Source organism: Loxodonta africana, chromosome 26 (assembly GCF_030014295.1).
Source record: "Loxodonta africana isolate mLoxAfr1 chromosome 26, mLoxAfr1.hap2, whole genome shotgun sequence".
Classification (NCBI taxonomy): Eukaryota; Metazoa; Chordata; class Mammalia; order Proboscidea; family Elephantidae; genus Loxodonta; species Loxodonta africana.
The window spans coordinates 27264450-27283989 of record NC_087367.1 but is presented as its reverse complement, the minus strand read 5'-3'; the positions used below and the strand labels follow the sequence as shown (position 1 = coordinate 27283989).

Below are 19540 nucleotides of genomic sequence, written 5' to 3'. Positions count from 1 at the left end.
GACAGTTTATAAAACATTTCAAAATTTTTACAGAATACGACCATGATAAATTTTAACTCTACTACATCACAAAACCTAAAACCATGAATGCTACAAACTCCAAAACACATGCCTCAAGATTTATAAGGTAGGGGGAAAAAGGTTTGCATTATTTCTGCTGTCCTAACCTTGCATCAATTTTCTTTAATAACTCTATCTATATTCAATTATTTTTCCTAAAATTTTGACCTCTTAGAGTTGAGATCTGACTTAGATTAATTAGCAAATCTGATATGGGCTATTATGACTCATTTGTATACATTTAGGAGTAGATGTGGTTTCTTTGCTCTATATGCCAATGCACTTCATGAATAACCTCCTCTTGGTCACCTCCACCACCAGACACTCAAAGAAATTAGGATGACTGGTTTGAAGTTTCTTTAAATAAAACAGACTCAATATTTTAACTTTTCAAGATTTTAGCTTCTTCACTTCACGCAAATTGAGACTAACATGACCTAATCAAACTTCAACAAGGACACTTATGAGTAGTTTAAAATTATAGAGGTTCAACAGACAGGCTAGAAAAGGCAAGAATGCCCAGAAATAGACCCTAAGAGATAACAAATACCTGGTTTATGTAGCCTTGTTACCAGGCTCAACTAGTACCACTTATTAATAATAGCACTTATCATCTGAGACCAGATACAGTCTCAGAAATCCTTCTCAAAGCAACACTCCGGGAAGCCACTGCCAACGGAACAGAGCTGGCACACTAGAATAAACCTATCTTAGCTATCTTGTTATATATGAAACTAAATAGGAGAAATCAAGAATTATTTAACAATGCTGGAATAATTTGTTAACAATTTGGAACACTTCAATAAAATCAACATACACTTTTATGTTTACAGCATGTCCCAATCAACTATCTAACAAATCTGTTAAACAAACAAAAAGAACACCATCAGTTTGGCAGACTGTGAACAGAAAATTCACGCTGAATGTGCAATACTCTGTATTTACAACCATATGTCCATAACCTGTTCTAATCTTTCCTACGCGGCCAGACTAAGGCAGAAAAGTGTTTCTGACGACTTATACCAACAGAAGACTCTGATCCTCATAGTATCAAATGCAAGAGTACTGACTAATCCTTATGCTTCTAACCTAAAGGCTTGATCCCTCCCTTTCCCTGACCCTGATGAGACCCCCAGCTATAAATTCAGAGAGACCAACACCAACATCTTGAGATGCAAAGTCCTTGTTCTCACTGCCCCCCACCGCCCCCCACGAAAAGGCAGGGACAATCCAGAAGTATCTGGAATCTCAAAGTGAAAGTATGAACGTATTGTCAACATTCCTTATTGCTAAATATGGTACCGAGTAAACATCAACTCAGGAAAAAATCTGTTCCTAGGCCTCATCTCAGTATAACCTTACAAAGAATGAAGATAAGCAGGAAGATAAGGCAGCAAGGACGTTAGTACAGTATCTGAGATACAGTATAGCAAAGAGAAAGAACCAGTATTTATCTCCTTCCTGATAGTTGATTATCAATAACCCTTTTCACATCTTAATGTTAAGAAAGGTAAACTAACTTCCATGCCCCTATACTCTTCCCCTCGTCTGTGTTGTTGTAGTTGTTAGGTGCCATCAAGTCGGTTGTGACTCACAGCGACCCTACGCACAACAGAAGGAAACACTGCCCGGTCCTGAGCCATCCTTAAAATCATTATGCTTGAGCTCATTGTTGCAGTCACTGTATCCAAACACCCCGCTGAAGGTCTTCCTCTTTTCCGCTGACCCTGTACTCTACCAAGCATGATGTCCTTCTCCAGGGACAGATCCCTCCTGATAACATGTCCAAAGAATGTAAGATGCAGCTTAGCCATCCTTGCATCTAAGAAGCATCCTGGCTATACTTCTTCTAAGACAGATTTGTTCATTCTTTTGGCAGTCCATAGTGTATATTCAGTACTCTTCGCCAACACCACAATTCAAAGGCATCAATTCTTCGGTCTTCCTTATTCACTCTCCAGCTTTCACATGCATATAATGTGATAGAAAATGCCATAGCTTGGGTCAGGCACACCTTAGTCTTCATCAAGGTGACATCTTTCCTCTTCAACACTTTGAAGAGGTCCTTTGCGGCAGATTTACCCAATGCAATGCATCTTTTGATTTCTTGACTGCTGCTTCCATGGCTGTTGATTGTGGATGCAAGTAAAATGAAATCCTTGACAATTTCAATCTTCTCTCCGTTTATCATGATGTTGCTCATTGGTCCAGTTGTGAGGATTTTTGTTTTCTTGATGTTGAGCTGCAATCCATACTGAAGGCTGTGGTCTTTGATCTTCATCAATAAGTGCTTCAAGTCCTCTTCACTTTCAGCAAGCAAGGCTGTGTCATCCGCATAATGCAGGTTGTTAATGAATCTCCCTCCAATCCTGATGCCCTGTTCTTCTTCATACAGTCCAGCTTCTCGTATTATTTGCTCAGCACACAGATTAAATAGGTATGGTGAAAGGATACAACCCTGACACACACCTTTCCTGACTTTAAACCAATCAGTATCCCCTTGCTGTGCCCGAACAACTGCCTCTTGATCTATGTAAAGGTTCCTCATGAGCACAATTAAGAGTTCTGGAATTCCCATTCTTTGCAATGTTATCCATAGTTTGTTATGATCCACACAGTCAGATGCCTTTGCATAGTCAATAAAACACGGGTAAACATCCTTCCGGTATTCTCTGCTTTCAGCCAGGATCCATCTGACATCAGCAATGATATCCCTGGTGCCACGTCCTCTTCTGAAACCGGCCTGAATTTCTGGCAGTTACCTGTCGATACACTGCTGCAGCCATTTTTGAATGATCTTCAGCCAACTTTTGCTTGCGTGTGATATTAATGGTATTGTTCTATAATTTCCACATTCGGTTGGGTCACCTTTTTTGGGAATAGGCATAAATATGGATCTCTTCCAGTCAGTTGGCCGGGAAGCTGTCTTCCATATTTCTTGGCATAGACGAGGAAGCACCTCCAGCGCTGCATCTGTTTGTTGAAACATCTCAATTGATATTCCATCAATTCCTGGAGCATTGTTTTTTGCCAATGCCTCAGAGCAGCTTGCACTTTCTTGAGTACCATCGGTTCCTGATCATATGCCACCTCTTGAAATGGCTGAACATCGACTAATTCTTTTTGGTATAATGACTCTGTGTATTCCTTCCATCTTCTTTTGATGGTTCCTGTATTGTTTAATATTTTTCCCATGGAATCCTTCACTACTGCAACTCAAGACTTGAATTTTTTCTTCAGTTCTTTCAGCTTGAGAAATGCCGAGTGTGTTCTTCCCTTTTGGTTTTTTATCTCCAGCTCTTTGCACATGTCGTTATAATACTTTACTTTGTCTTCTCTAGATGCCCTTTGAAATCTTCTGTTCAGTTCTCTTACTTCATCAATTCTTCCTTTTGCTTTAGCTGCTCAACGTTCGAGAGCAAGTTTCAGTCTCCTGTGACATCCATCTTGGTCTTTTCTTTCTTTCCTGTCTTTTCAGTGACCTCTTGCTTTCTTCATGTATGATGTCCTTGATATCATTCCACAACTCATCTGGTCTTCGGTCACTAGTGCTCAGTGCATCAAATCTATTCTTAAGATGGCCTCTAAATTCAGGTGGGATATACTCAAGGTCATATTTTGGCTCTTATGGACTCACTCTGATTTAACTCAGTTTCAGCTTGAACTTGCATATGAGCAATTGATGGTCTGTTCCACAGTCGGCCCCTGGCCTTGTTCTGACTGATGATATTGAGCTTTTCCATCATCTCTTTCCACAGATGTAGTCAGTTTGATTTCTGTGTGTTCCATCTGGTGAGATCCACATGTATAGCCGCCGTTTCTGTTGGTGAAAAAAGGTATTTGCAAATGAAGAATTCATTGGTCTTGCAAAATTCTATCATTCTATCTCCGGCATTGTTTCTATCACCAAGGCCATATTTTCCAACTTCTGATACGTCTTCTTTGTTTCCAACTTTTGCATTCCAATCGCCAGTAATTATCAATGCATCTTGATTGCATGTTCGATCAATTTCAGACTGCAGCAGCTGAAAAAATCTTCAATTTCTTCATCTTTGGCCCTAGTGGTTGGTGCGTAAATTTGAATAACAGTCGTATTAACTGGTCTTCCTTGTAGGTGTATGGATATTATCCTATCACTGACAGCGTTGTACTTTAGGATACATCTTGAAATGTTCTTTTTGACAATGAATGCAACACCATGCTTATTCAAGTTGTCATTCCCAGCATAGTAGGCTATATGATTGTCTGATTCAAAATGGCCAGTACCAGTCCATTTCAGCTCACTAATGCCTAGGATATCAATGTTTATGAATTCCATTTCATTTTTGGTGATATCCAATTATCCTAGATTCATACTTCTTACATTCCAGGTTCCAATCATTAATGGATGCTTGCAGCTGTTTCTTCTCATTTTGAGTCATGTCGTATCAGCCAATGAAGGTCCCGGAAGCTTTACCCCATCCACGACATTAAGGTTGACTCTACTTGAGGAGGCAGCGCTTCCCCAGTTATCTTATGAGTGCCTTTCAACCTGGGGGGCTCATCTTTCAGCACTATATTAGACAGTGTTCCACTGCTATTCCTAAGGTTTTCACTGGCTAATGCTTTTCAGAATTCACTGCCGGGTCCTTCTTCCTAGTCTGTCTTAGTCTGGAAGCTCAGCTGAAACCCGTCCTCCACGGTTGACCCTGCTGGTATCTGAATACCAGTGGCATAGCTTCCAGCATCACAGCAACACGCAAGCCCCCACAGTACGACAAACTGGCAGGACAAAAAAAGACAAGATGTGAATATACCCCTGCGGTGGGAATTTGAGCAAAATAAACTCTCCTAAACGGAAAATGAATTGGTAGTCAACAGTACTGGGGGAGGAGGTTAGAAGTACAAGGATCATCCATGAGGTCACCTGCTAGTGACCTAACTGGATTGTTCTTACCTTGGCTATCTATTAAAAAAAAATTGTTAAGGTGGTGCAGAGATAATGTATTGTTCTGTAAATGAGTCAAAGATGGCCTCCATGTACTGGCCCCAGGTTATCAGTTTCTTCATATCAAGCTAAGGCCCGTAAGTCCAAAAAGCTTGCCTGCCTGCCTGCTGGTGCCAAACTCAAATTTTTGCACATCCAATTGTTTTAAAAATAGTCTGAACAAGCAGCTCTTTAGTTATTCAGAGCCTGTCTGCTTTGAATACCCAGCAAAACTGCCCGAACATTTGCTAGCCAGAGATTGGATGAAGACTGCAGGTACAAAGACTCCCCGCTGCTGCTCTTTAGAGCTCTCTGACCCACAGACTACCCAACTTGCTGTTTGAGGGACATCACTTAGGACGTGTGACACCCCTCCCCCACCCAGGAGTTCTCTTGCTTTCTTCCCCTTGTGGTGGCTTCTAGCACAATTTGCCTCTGGAGGGCCTCCTGCTATGGAGTACTATCCCTGCATTCCAACTGTCATTCCATCAACGCCAAAAAAATAGCTTGTTGTGCAACACTGCCATCTTGTGGACGCATCTTTTTCTATGATCAGCCCCCAAAACAGGTACATAAAACCATCCTATGTAATATGCATGTTTTTTCATCCAGATAAAACATAAAAACTATCTTTCTAAGGAAATTTGATGGACTTGCCGACACTAAAATCTAAAGCTGCAAAACCTATTTCCAGTAAGCTATTATTTACAATAATGGGGAAGAGGAAGGGAGAATAACGGGATGGAATGAGTTATTCCAAAAGAAAGCCAGGTAGGAACATTAATATGAGATAAAACAGACTTTAAGGCAAAAAGCTTCAATAGGGATACAGGCTCATAATTTAATGATAAAAGGAATTTATTAGAGAGAGGTAAAAATTCTGAATCTGTCTGATTGGACATAACCTCACTCCGTGAACCTTTGTTAACAAGCCTAACAACAACTGTATCCTCCTGACCTTTAGGATGGCACTTTACTAAGAAATGGAGAATGGATGGATACACACACACACACTTCTCTCTGTCTAGCTATCCACACATATATCATGTAAAGGCTCCACGCCTCCACATGTAAAAGGATTCTATAAGACAAACCACACAAAAAATGTGAGAGAACATGAAACAGACAATTCACAGAAGAAATGAGTCATTACGCACAAGAAAAATGTTGCTCATTATTATAATATTAAGGACAAGAAAATATGCTCAACATATTAACGCATTAACCAAAGAAACAGGCAAATGTTCTCCCTATCAGACTGTCAAACATCTAGCATCACTGAGGATACGGGGAAAATGGCACACGTACTCCTGGTGCAAGAGTAAACTGGTATAACCTTTATGGAAAGCAGTCCGGAAGTTTATCTGACAAAATTTAAAGGAGTATACCATTGTTGGGGCGCTGGTGGCACAGTGGTTAAGCGTTTAGCTGCTAACCAAAAGGCTGGCAGTCCTAATCCACCAGCCGCTCCTTGGAAACCCTAAGGGGGAGTCCTACAGGGCTGCTGTGAGCCACAATCGACACAACAGCTTAAGGTTTGGTTTGGCTTTGATACCACTGTTGCTGTTGTTATGTGACCTCAAGTAGATTTCAACTCACAGCAAGCCCCTGTGACTGCCCCATGGAGTTTTCTTGGCTGTAATCTTTATGGAAGCAGATCTCCAAGTCTTTCTCTCGCAGAGCCACTGGTTAGCAGCCCAGTGCTTAAACAACATGCCACCAGGGCTCCTTAAAGACTGGGTAGTGATTAAAAAATTCATTTTCCCTGTCATTGTCTATACAGCTCACTGATTTTTCTTTTACTACAGTAAATTAAGACATGTTATTGACTTCTTTGAATAAGAAAAAAACTGTGGATGATTGCCTAAAGCTCCAGTAATACCCATGGCAGGACTGCATCAGCAGAGCACTACTGAACGGTGGCCCAGAGAACAAGTCTGAAGCACACAGATTATACTTAAAAAAAAAAAAAAAACTTAGAGAGCACTTTATAGTTAAATCATTTTCATACATACTGTTTCATTTTTTCCTCACAAAATCCTATGGGGATAAGCTATAATGTCCATTTTACAAACTAATAAAACTAAGATAAACTATTAAGAAGCACAGATAATCAGCGGCAGAACTGGGATTTAAACCCAGGCTTCTGGCTACAGGTTTAGTTTGCCTGATATCAGTGGTGTTAGTAGGGCTGGTGTCACCTAGTGCAGTAATTCATGGTGTCACTCCTCCGATACCAGACCATACAGAATCTTTAGTAATGTTTTATGGACTATTATTACTCGTAAACTGTAATTTCCATGTATCGCTCCTTCTTTACCTTTAAATACTACTTCATTCTCAAAAAAGTTATTGATACAGATTCACCAATACTAATTACCACAACTGTTGGTGTTATTGTTATTAGATGCCGTCAAGTCAGTTCTGACTCACAGTGACCCTATGTACAATGGAACGAAACAGTGCCCAGTCCTGCACCATTCCTCATAATTGTTGCTATGTTTGAGGCTACTGTTGCAACCACTGCATCAATCCATCTCACTGAGGATCTTCCCCTCTTTCACTGACCCTCTACTTTACCAAGCATGATGTCCTTCTCCAGGGACTGGTGCCTCCTCATAACATGTCCAAAGTATGTGAGATAACGTCTTGCCATTCTCACTTCTAAGGCAATCTGGCTGTACTTCTTCCAAAACAGATCTGTTTGTTCTGGCAGTCCATGGTATATTCAATATTCTTCACCACTAGCACCATAGTTCAAAGGCATCAATTCTTCTTTGGTCTTCCTTATTCATTGTCTAGCATTGACATAGATATGAGGTGACCAAAAATACCATAGCTTGGGTCAGGCACACCTTAGACCTCAAAGTGGTATCTTTGCTTTTCAACACTTCAAAGAGGCCTTTTGCAGCAGATTTGTCCAATGTAATACATTGTTTATTTCTTGACCACTGCTTCCATGGGCATTGATTACAGATCCAAGTAAAATGAAATCCTTGACAACTTCGATCTTTTCTCCGTTTATCATGATGCTGCTAATTGGTCCGCTTGTGAGGATTTTTGTTTTCTTTATGTTGAGGTGTAGTCCGTATTTAGGGTTGTATCCTTTGATCTTCATCAGTAAGTGCTTCAAGTCCTCTTCACTTTCAGCAAGCAAGGTTGTGGCATCTGAATATCGCAGGTTGTTCATCAGTCTTCCTACAACCCTGATTCCATGTTCTTCTTCACAGTTTAGCTTCCTGGATTATCTGCTCAGCATACAAACTGATTAAATATGGTGAAAGGATACAACTCTGACGTGCACCTTTCCTGATTTTAAACCATGCATATCCCTTTGCTCTGTTCAAACGACAGCTTCTTGGTCAATGTACAGGTTCTGCACAAACACAATTAAGTGAGCTGGAATTCCCTTTCTTCACAATGTTATTCATAATTTGTTATGAACCACACAGCTGAGTGCCTCTGCATAGCCAATAAGACACAGGTAAACAACTTCCTGGTATTGTCTGCTTTCAGTCAAGATCCGTCTCACATGAGCAGTGATACGCCTCATTCCATGTCTTCTTCTAAATCCAGCTTGAATTTCTGGCAGTTTCCTGTTGATGGACTGCTGCAAGTGCTTCTGAATTATCTTCAGCAAAACTTTACTTGTGCTATTAATGATATTGTTTGATAATTTACACGTTCTGTTGGATTATCTTTTTTGGAACGTGCACAAATATGGATCTCTTTCAGTCAGTTGGCCAGGTGAGCTGTCTTCCATATTTCTTGGCATATGAAAGTATGCACCTCCAGTGCTGCATCCGTTGGTTAAAACATCTCAGTTGGTATTCTGTCACTTCCTGGAGCCTTGTTTTTCACCAATGCTTTCAGTGTAGCTTGGACTTCTTCCTTCGGTACCATCGGTTGATGCTGGGGAACTGCCTAATTTAAATTATTCTACAATTACACATATTTAATTTAAATTAACAAATTTAATTATTTAACTAAATTAAGTTTGATTTTTAAAATTAACTTTAATTTTATAACGATTGATATTTAGAGAAATAAAGAACTCAAATCTAAAATCAGGATTGCTTTCATAAATGTAAACATCTAACACAAGAGGAGACTAAAATGATAATAATACGGCCATAAAGGTGTATGCAAGAGTTCTTGGAATATTAAGGAGGATCAACTTAAGATTCTATTTCTCTATGTAAAGTTAAACTGGTTTTTTAACATTTCCTTTTCCTTTCATAAACTCTATATCTTCATGTTTGTACCCTCTACTCTTTTAAACTTTCCAGTGAATGAAAACTCTATTGTTTTTGTTTTTAATTATTGTGATGGTTTAGGTTGTAAATTCTCCGCGGTTTGGCAGTTATGATGTAGTCTGGCAGCTTTGTAATGATGTTGGATCGCTTTTCTTTGGAATGGGCACAAACATGGATCTCTTCCAGTTGGTTGGCCAGGTAGCTACCCTCCAAATTTCTTGGCATAGATAAGTAAGTGCTTCCAGCGTTACATTCATTTGTTGAAACATCTCAATTGGTATTCTGTCAATTCCTGAGCCTTGTTTTTCGCCATTCCCTTCAGTGCAGCTTGGACTTCTTCCTTCAGTACCATTGGTTCTTGATTACATGCTACATCCTGAAATGGTTATGGAAACCCTGGTGGTGTAGTGGTTAAGAGCTACAGTTGCTAACCAAAAGGTCAGCAGTTCGAATCCACGAAGCACTTCATGGAAACTCTATGAGGCAATTCTATTCTATCCTATAGGGTCACTAAAAGTCGGAATTGACTCGACAGCAAAGGGTTCAATGGAAGATGGTTAAACAATTCTTTTTTGGTACACTGGCTCTATGTATTCCTTCCACCTTCTTCTGACGCCCATACATTGTTCAATATTTTGCCCATGGAATCCTTCAATATTGCAACTTGAAGCTTGAATTTTTTCTTCAGTTCTTTGAACTTGAGAAATGTCAAGCATGTTCTTCTGTTTTGGTTTTCTAACTCCAGGTCTCTACACATTTCATTACAATACTTTCTTTTGTCTTCTCAAGCTGTCCTCTGAAATCTTCCGTTCAGCTCTTTTACTTCATCATTTCTTCCTTTCGCGTTAGCTACTCTACGTTCACAAGCAAGTTTCACAGTCTCTCCTGACATCTATTTTGGTCTTTTCTTTCTTTCCTGTCTTTTTAATGACCTTTTGCTTTCTTCATGTATGATGTCATCACACAACTCATCTGGTCATTAGTGTTCAATGCGTCATACCTATTCTAGAGATGGTCTCTAGATTCAGATGGGATATATTCAAGTTTTATTTTGGTGCTTGTGGATTTGTTTAATTTTCTTCAGCTTCAACTTGAACTTGCATAGGAGCAACTAATGGTCTGTTCCACAGTAGGCCCCTGGCCTTGTTTTGACTGATATATTGAGCTTCTCTATCTTCTCTTTCACAGATGGAGTTGATTTGATTCCTATGTATTCCATCTGGTGAGGACCACATGTATAGTCGCCTATTACGTTGTTGAAAAAAGGTATTTCCAATGAGTAAGTCATTAGTCTTCCAAAATTCTATCATGCAATCTCCAGTGTTGTTTCTATCACCAAGGTTGTATTTTCCAACTACCAATCCTTCTTTTTTGTTCCCAACTTTTGCATTCCAATCATCAGTAATTACCAACGCACCTTTATTGCATGTTTGATCAATTTCAGACTGCAAAAGTTGGTAAAAATCTTTAATTTCTCTATCTTTAGCATTAGTGGTTGGTGCGTAAATTTGAATAATAGTCGTATTAACTGGTCTTTCTTGTAGTGCTATGGATATTTTCTATCACTGACAGCCTTCTGCTTCAGGATAGACTGAAATGTTCTTTTTGACAATGAATGCGCCACCATTTCTCTTCAATGTGTCATTCCCAGCATAGTAGAGCATATGATTATCTGATTCAAAATGGCCAACACCAGACCATTTCAGCTCACTAATGCCTAGGATATCAACTTTCATGTGGTCCATTTCATTTCTGACGCCTTCCAATTTTCCTAGATTCATACTTTGTACAATCCATGTTCCAATTATTAACGGATATTTGCAGTTTTTTTCTCATTTTGAGCCATGCCACCTCACCAAATGAGATCCTCAAAGCTTTGCTCCAACCACCTCATTAAGGTAGACTCTACTTTTAGGAGGCAGTTCCCCCCAGTCATATTTTGAGTGCCTTCGAACCTGAGGTGCTCATCTTCCACCACATGAGACAATGTTCCATTGCCATTCAAAAGGTTTTTACTAGTTAATTTTTTAGAAGTATATCACCAGGTCCTTCTTCCTAGCCTGTCTTAGTCTGGAAGCTCCACTGAAACCTGTCCACTATGGGTGACCCTGCTGGTATTTGAAACACCAGTGGCAAAGCTTCCAGCATCACAGCAACACATAAGCCACCGCAGTACGACAAACTGACTGATGAATGGTGGAATGACCACAATACTAGAGCTAAAACACCGGAAAATTTGACAAAACCAGCAACTATAAAAATATCGGCAACAACGAAAACAGCACATGCTTGTAGTGTGTGCAGATGAAACCATGAGATTCAAAGAGTCATTATATTTAGTAATAATGACAGCTCTGACTGGAGTACATTAAAAGGTTCAAGAAGTAAATTAGCATAGAGCTTTAGCCTTGTAGGCTAGGCTTACAAAAAATGATTCTGTGTTGTAACAAACTATATGGATGTTTCATAAAAATAATAAATTTCTGCTGAAACACTGCACAAAAATTTTATAGACAGTCATTTTGGTGTTACCTCCTCTGACAGCGTCACCCAGTACAGTCAGCGCCCCCTATCTCCCCCTAGTGACACCACTGCTTTATAGTATCTTATTTTCCTCCTCCTCTTACTACATCAATGAGAAAAAAGGAATGCCGAACATTTTCCTAGACAAATCAAAGCATGTCCTCATGACCTTACTTAAAGAAGGAAAAGGGATGAGATGGCAGAAAGGGAGAGAAGGCAGAAGCAGCAATTTAGAAACATCTCATTCCAGGAAATTACAATGGGGAAGTTTTATAACCTTATAAAGATCTGAACAAGCTTCAGAAGAACCCTAAACAATTATGAAGAAATCTAGATTTCTGAAAGCAGGCACTTTTGTAGAACTTGTCTACCAAAGCAACCCTGACAAGAGACAAAAACTGTATCGAGTAGAGCCATTAGGCACCATGATAGGTCTGTCGGTTCTACTGTCTTATAGTAACCAATAACACTGCATTGTTATAACACAAAATGTTTACTACATTCTCTAGCCCTATAAAATGTTATCCTATTTAATGAATTAACAAAAAGTAAAACAGTAAGGACTTTCAAGAGAAAGCTGCTATTCTGAAAATATGCCTGAATTTCAAATCAATCCTGAACACTGAGTTCTCCAAAATTCATGAAAAAAAAATTAAGGGTTTAGGTTGAAAAACACGGATTATTTTTAAAGTATGCATTCTGTTCACTAAAAATATTTATATTAGTTGATTTATCCAACTCACTGTTGAAGTGTCAATGATGCTTTTTTCTCTTCCATCAATATCATCGTCTTCATCTTCGTCACTGAAATCCACAGCTGCGCTTTCAAGGAATTTGAAATTATCCAGTACGGAGGCAGAATCTGTTAACTCGGATTTTCTGGTTTAAAACATGTACATCTTGCTCAGTTTACCTTTTCTAACATTAACATAAGGATTAATCCATGATATGTTGCACTAACTTCTGTTTACATTGTAACTATGATCCCCCCCAATCATGTTCTATGTTGACTCTTATCCATTCCATTTCCATGGACTTTAATTGGAAAGCAATACAGGATGTGGTTACTGTTTTAAAAGTACTTTGCAATCATATCTACTCAGTGTTATGCTAATGTAAGTAATTTCTGACTCAGTATTATTTTGTTCTTTAAGTCAAACTTAACATACTTATTTAAAAATATTTTTCTTATTATCTCTGCCTCCAGTGTTTCTGTTCTTTTCCTCTCTATAACACTTCCTTTGACCTCTTACATAAGCTTCTACAACTAAGGAAATAACTAGTAGATATGCCATTATCTCTGTTGTAACCTTCTATTTCTGCTGAACAGCTAAAGAGGTTAAAAAAAAATGTGCACATAAAAAAAATTTTTTTTTTTTTAATACTAAAAATAATGTATTGGTCAAATTAATATTACTACAAGACTTGATCCTTGCTGTTAGTTGCTGTCAAGTATTGGTTAATAAACCATTAACTTTTTTGGAAATGACTGAGTTTTTAAAGATGTGAGACTTGAATTTAGTTTCCTGGAAATACTTTAGTAAATAAGGAGCCCTGGTGGCACAATGGTTAAGTGTTCAGCTGCTAACAGAAAGGGTGGTGGTTCAAATCTGCTCAGCAGCTCTGTGGGAGAAAGACGTGGCAATCTGCTCCTGTAAAGATGACAGTCAAGAAAAGTCTATGGGGCAGTTCTACTGTCACATGGGGTTGCTATGAGTCGAAATTGACTCAACAGTACCCAAAAATAATAATTCAGTTTTTTAATGGCCAAAATAGAATGATTTTTCTCCAGTTCATTAGGAAATGTTTTAGATGAGAAGACATTTTTCTGAAAAATTTTAGTCACAACTATGGACAAAACTTCCAAGACAGATAAATCCTAAGTTTGGGTCAGCTGAGAGCTACATATTTGTCCTTCCCAGCCCCATATTCTCAGTTCCTACCTAAATCTGACAGATTCAGAATGATACTCTTGTCACTTTCAAAAAACTAAGCAAACCCAAAACACATGACAATTACAGTGGTCTTCTGTGAAGGTCTTCATGATGACTTAAAATCAACCCTCAAGGTGAAAATGCAACTAGAAACAATGTTCACATGTTCCATGTCTACACAGAGAAATAATTTATACTTTTACATCTATAAAAATAAGTCAACATATCCCTAATTATTAATAAATAATTTAGGAAGGTGTCAATGACATTTTGATTACAAAAGACTTATTTTTCATCTTTATACAAATCCTCTAATATTAGTTCATGTGCCAAATAACAGGAACTATGTTCTCATTGAAAAATGTTTAGAGTTCAATTAATACCATTCTTCTAAGCCTAAACGTGTTAAAATAAAGTAACATCATTCTTGGACTTTCACAGAATCGTTGGTTTTTCATTTAGTTAAGAATTACGGAAAATTTATTCCAATAAAAAAAAAATTTCTTCATTGAACTATTCATGTTCGCTTTAAAGAGAATTATATATAACTGTATGATAAATGATCCAAAAAGCAAAACAAAATATTTCAAACAGCTACTGAACTTTTCACACGTAGGTGGGTTAGACAGTCCATCAATTTAAAATACATGCTTAAAAATATATTTCAGTCATAGGAAATATGAGTTACAGCATTATTAAACAAAAGTAGTTAAAAAAAAAGGGGTTTACTTCTAAGAATTTTGAGGTATTTGCTTGATTTCTAGGTCACCAATAATGAAATTTCATTCTTACAGATTAATAGTCAATTTCCAAATCTCTTATAAAGTTCTAATAGAAAGTGACTGAGCTTCAAGACACTAAAAATCTATAATACATACATAAATTTCAATAAAATAAGAATTTTCTAAGTAAAAAATTATATTCGGAAATTAAAATAGCCAATAAAATACAACGGGTAACTTTAATCCTTAGGTGTTTCCTTCTTACAAAATAAAATGAAAAAATTTTTTAAACTTAATTATATTTCTGTATCACTATCTTAAACTGTATCACCCATACAACAAAAAATATTTAATAAGAAATAAAATTCAAGCTGAAACACTTTCCAGAAAAATACTTACCCAATCATTGCTGTCTCTTTAATTTCAGCCTCTGTGCCATTTATAATTGAGTCCTGATTTTTGTCATCTTCCCTGTCGGTGACATCACTTGAAAAGCCCAACAAAGCTCGCACTCGTTTAGATTTCACATCTAGGATAGTGTCTGTGTAACCCACCTCCTGTAGATACCTGTGTGAAGAGGATTCTTACAATTCAGTCATATAGGCATCAGTACTTTATAATTTAATATGTAAATAAAAACATTTCTTCAAATTCACTGCCTGTGTAAGACTTAACAGTACAGTACTATGCGAATGAGACTTGCTAATAAATAATTTTCCAGCTGCAGATGGGGCTGTCTCTTGCAGTACCAGCCTCTTCAGTCACTGAGAAAAATCAAAGAACCACACAATACACCATTCATTACATTTATCTTAAGAAGAAGTTGTTCTTTAATATACCTAACAGCACACTCTCTACTCTAGGCTGGATTGGAGAAAGCTAACTCCCAGATTCTGCTGAATTACTAATTCATAATAGTATTCCAGCAAAAAATAAAAATTCCAGTAGACTTTTTAAAAAACATTTCTGATGGCAAGTGTCACTGGATTAATTGAGACATGGGGAAAATGTTTCTAGCACGTAGGGTTTCCTCCACAACACACAAGCAGGTAGTCTTTTTCAAAGACTCATGTCTACAGAAGGGAAGCTTTAAATCTACAAAAATGTTAAAATATAAATTGTTGTTTTTGGTAGTTGTCAAATTGATTCCTACTCATGGCAACCCCAAGCATACAGAGCAGAACTGCTCCATAGGGTTTCCAAGGCTGTGACCTCGTGGAAGCAGATGGCCAGGCCGATCTTCTCTGGGTGGGTTCAAACTGCCAAACTTTCAGCTAGTAGTCTAGAGCTTAGCCATTTGCACCATCTGCAATTAAATTAAAATTGCAGGATGTGAGGTGTGTGTATGTGTGCACATATGTATGCATGTTGCAGAGTGGCAGCAATGTGGAGAAAGGGGATAGCCTTTGTATTAAGGGTTAGAGCTGAGTCTAAAACCCATTTCTGAACAATGAGAGGCAGGGCCAAGACAGTGAACTAGCCAGTAGCTTCTGCCCATCCCTCTTACAACAAAGACCCAAAAAAACAAGTGAACTGATTACACAGGACAAGCTAGAATCCCTGAGCATCAAAGGCAAAATTAAGGAATCGGTCTGAGCGACAGCAGAGGAAGAGACGGTGTGGAAGCAGTGACTAGTTGCTGAGCCCGTGCCACGTCTCAGCTCCGGTTCCTTGGCACTGTTCTTTGGAGCAACTATGGCGGGGCTGATGGTAGTTCCCTGAGACACAGCAGTTTAACAAAAGAAGGCAGAGTGGCGCGCCCCTGACACTGTGGCAGGTCTACAACAGGGCTGGCTGTGGCATTTAGGAAGCAGCTGCTTCAGTGAAAGAAGGCAACCAATGTGCTGGCACACCAACCCCCACCAATGGGACTGGCTGAGGAGTTTAGGACACAGCTGCTTTGGCAAAAGAAGGCAAGTGCTGTGGGACACAGCCCTAAACCCCTGGGGCAATCTTGGTGTGGGAGGGGGGCAGCCTGGGGCAATCCCAGCAGGGACCCAGTCAGCACACACAGGCTACACATGCCTCTGGAATCTGGGATAAAACAGCACTCTCCACACAAGATAAGTAATTTTATCTAATAGCTCCCTCTTTTGAAAGAACTCTCTCCTCTCTATCTGATCCCTCCCCCTCTGCCCCAGCCAGCTTCATTAACAGTTGATTTCCCTGGGCCTGAGATTGAACCTGCTGCACTCTCTGAGCCATACTCCTGGCCTAGGAGAAGGAACAAATTAACAAATGGGGGTGGGGGAATACTACTCCGCTAATCTGGTAGCTCAGAGCAGAAGCAGCTCCAGCGCAGGCATAAGCAATCCACAGACTTTTTCTCTCACCCCTACATGGATCCAGGTGGCTATTATACTGCAAGGGCAAATCTGTCTGAGATCTAACTGTATCTGTTTCAGCTGTGCGGGGAGAAGCAGGTTTTAGATGTTTGATACCGCTCTGCCTAGTAAGCAGGGCCTTCACCTACCCACAGCAGGGGCCCGAGAGCTCAAGGCTCCATCTACACCACGTAGCCGCCCGCAAAAGGATAATGGTGCCTACCAGTCCTTACAGATATAAGCACTGGGTGCCAAAGGTACAGTTCCAGAGCCTACCCACCACAGTGCTCTAAACAACAGAGATGCTCCTTCCTCACTGACACTTGAGGGAAGGCTGTCAGCCCCCTGCCTTCCTCAGAGTGTGACCCCCTGCTGCTACCAGAAACCGGTACATACACCCATCACCACTGCTCCTCTAAGATAGTAGGTGAGAGCCTATGCCACACACTAGGTGACTGGCAACCTGGACACCTGAGCTGAATCTATACAAGAATAGTGAATGGACCCCTACACTCATATACCTGGTAACAGCTCTAGCCATCTGGTAACAGGACATTAGTGCTTCAAAGGCTCCAATAACCAAGCGAGCTCACTCTAGTAGCCTATTAAGCCATATCGAAACAAAACAAATAAACTATGACACAGTGAGCAAACATAAATAACTTATAGATAGCTCAGAGACAACAGTCAATATCCAATCACATAAAGAAGCAGACCATGACTGCTTCAACAAACTCCCAAAACAGAGAATCAAGGACTCTCCCAGATTAAGATGTACTCCTGGAATTACCAGACATAGAATACAAAAGATATATATATGGAACTCTTCAAGACATCAGGAAAGAAATCAGGCAACAAACAGAAAAAGCCAAGGAACACAGAGATAAAGAAGTTGAAGAAATTAAAAAGATTACTCAAGAACATAATGAAAAATTTAACAAACCGCAAGAATCCATAGGGAGACAGCATTCAGAAATTCAGAAGGTAAACAATAAAAATACAGGATCAGACAACTCAATAGAGAGTCAGAAGAGCAGAATTGAGGAACTGGAATGTAGAATTGCGGCAACTGAAGATAAATCACTTGGCACCAATATATCTGAAGAAAAATCAGATCAAAGAATTAAAAAAAAAATGAAGAAACCCTAAGAATCATGTGGGACTCTATCAAAAAGAATAACTTGCAAGTGATTGGAATACCAGAACAGTAAGGGATAACAGGAAACAAAGAGAAAATTGTCAAAGATTTGTTGGCAGAAAACTTCCCTGACATTGTGAAAGATGAAAGGATATTCATCCAAGATGCTCATCAAACCCCATACGAGGTAGATCCCAAAAGAATGTCACCAAGACATAGTATCATCAAACTTGCCAAAACCAAAGATAAAGAGAAAATTTCAAAAGCAGCCAGCGATAAACGAAAAGTCACCTACAAAGGAGAATCAAAAAGAATAAGTTTGGACTACTCAGCAGAAACCACGCAGGCAAGAAGGCAATGGGATGACATATATAAAGCACTGAAGGAGAAAAACTGCCAGCCAAGAATCATATATCCAGCCAAACTGTCTCTCACATATGAAGGCAAAATTAAGATATTTACAGATAAAAACAAGCTTAGTGAATTTGCAAAAACCAAGACTACAAGAAATACTAAAGGGAATTCTCTGGATAGAAAATCAATAATATCAGATATCAACCGAACACCAGAACACAGAACAGAGTAACCAGACATCAACTGAGATAGGAAAATCATAAAAATAAATCAAGATTTAAAATAAATGCTCAAAACAGGACATCGGTAATATCACTATGTAAAAAATGACAATAATCAATAAAGAGGGACTAAATAAAGTACACATAAATCTTCCATATGGAAAGGAAATCAAGGCGATATACAGAGACACAAGCTAGACTTAAACTTAGAAAAAGAGGGGTAAATATCAAGGTAATCGCAAAGAAGACTAACAATCCTACACTTCAAAATAAAGAACAAGATAAACATAAAGACTCAGCAAAAACAAATTTAACCACAATGTAAAAGAGGAACACACAATTCACAAAGAAAAACTTCTCAGGACAAAAAAGTGGAAAAATGAAACTGTCAACAACACACAAAGACATCAAAATGACAGCACTAAACTCAAACCTATGTATAATCATGCTGAATGTAAAGGGACTAAATGTACCAATAAAGAGACAGAGAGTTGCAGAATGGATTATAAAACTCTATCTGGCTATATGCTGCCTACAAGAGACACACCTTAGACTTAAAGACACAAACAAACTAAAATTCAAAGGATGGAAAAAAAATATATCAAGCAAACAACAACCAAAAAAGAGCAGGAGTGGCTATACTAATTTCTGATAAAACAGATTTCAAACTTAAATCTACCACAAAGGATAAGGGTACTAAAAAAAAAAAACAAAACAAAACTATACAACAATTAAAGAGACAATATACCAGAAGGATATAACCATATTAAATATTTATACACCCAACAACAGGGCTTCAAGATACATAAAACAAATTCTAACAGCATTGAAAAGTGAGATAGACAGCTCCACAATTATACAAGGAGACTTCAACACACCACTTTCAGTGAAGGACAGAACATCCAGAGAGAAGCTCAATAAAGACACGGAAGAGCAAAATGCCACAATTAACCAACTTGACCTCACAGACAAATACAGAACAGTCCACCCAATAGCAACCAAGTATACTTTCTTTTCCAGTGCGCATGGAACTTCTCTAGAA

At 38.7% G+C, this 19540-nt stretch overlaps 1 protein-coding gene across 3 annotated transcripts in view; it reads right to left on the bottom strand.

The window, feature by feature from the left end:
- STRN (striatin) overlaps window positions 1–19540 on the bottom strand; it is a 148245-nt gene that overhangs the window by 40176 nt on the left and 88529 nt on the right. For all 3 annotated transcript variants that reach the window (XM_003416074.4, XM_023555275.2, XM_064277197.1), the window contains 2 exons: window positions 14861–15028; window positions 12549–12684 (listed from right to left, as the gene is read on the bottom strand). In XM_003416074.4, coding sequence (XP_003416122.1) covers window positions 12549–12684; window positions 14861–15028 — 304 coding nt within the window. The remainder of the gene's footprint in view (window positions 1–12548; window positions 12685–14860; window positions 15029–19540) is intronic.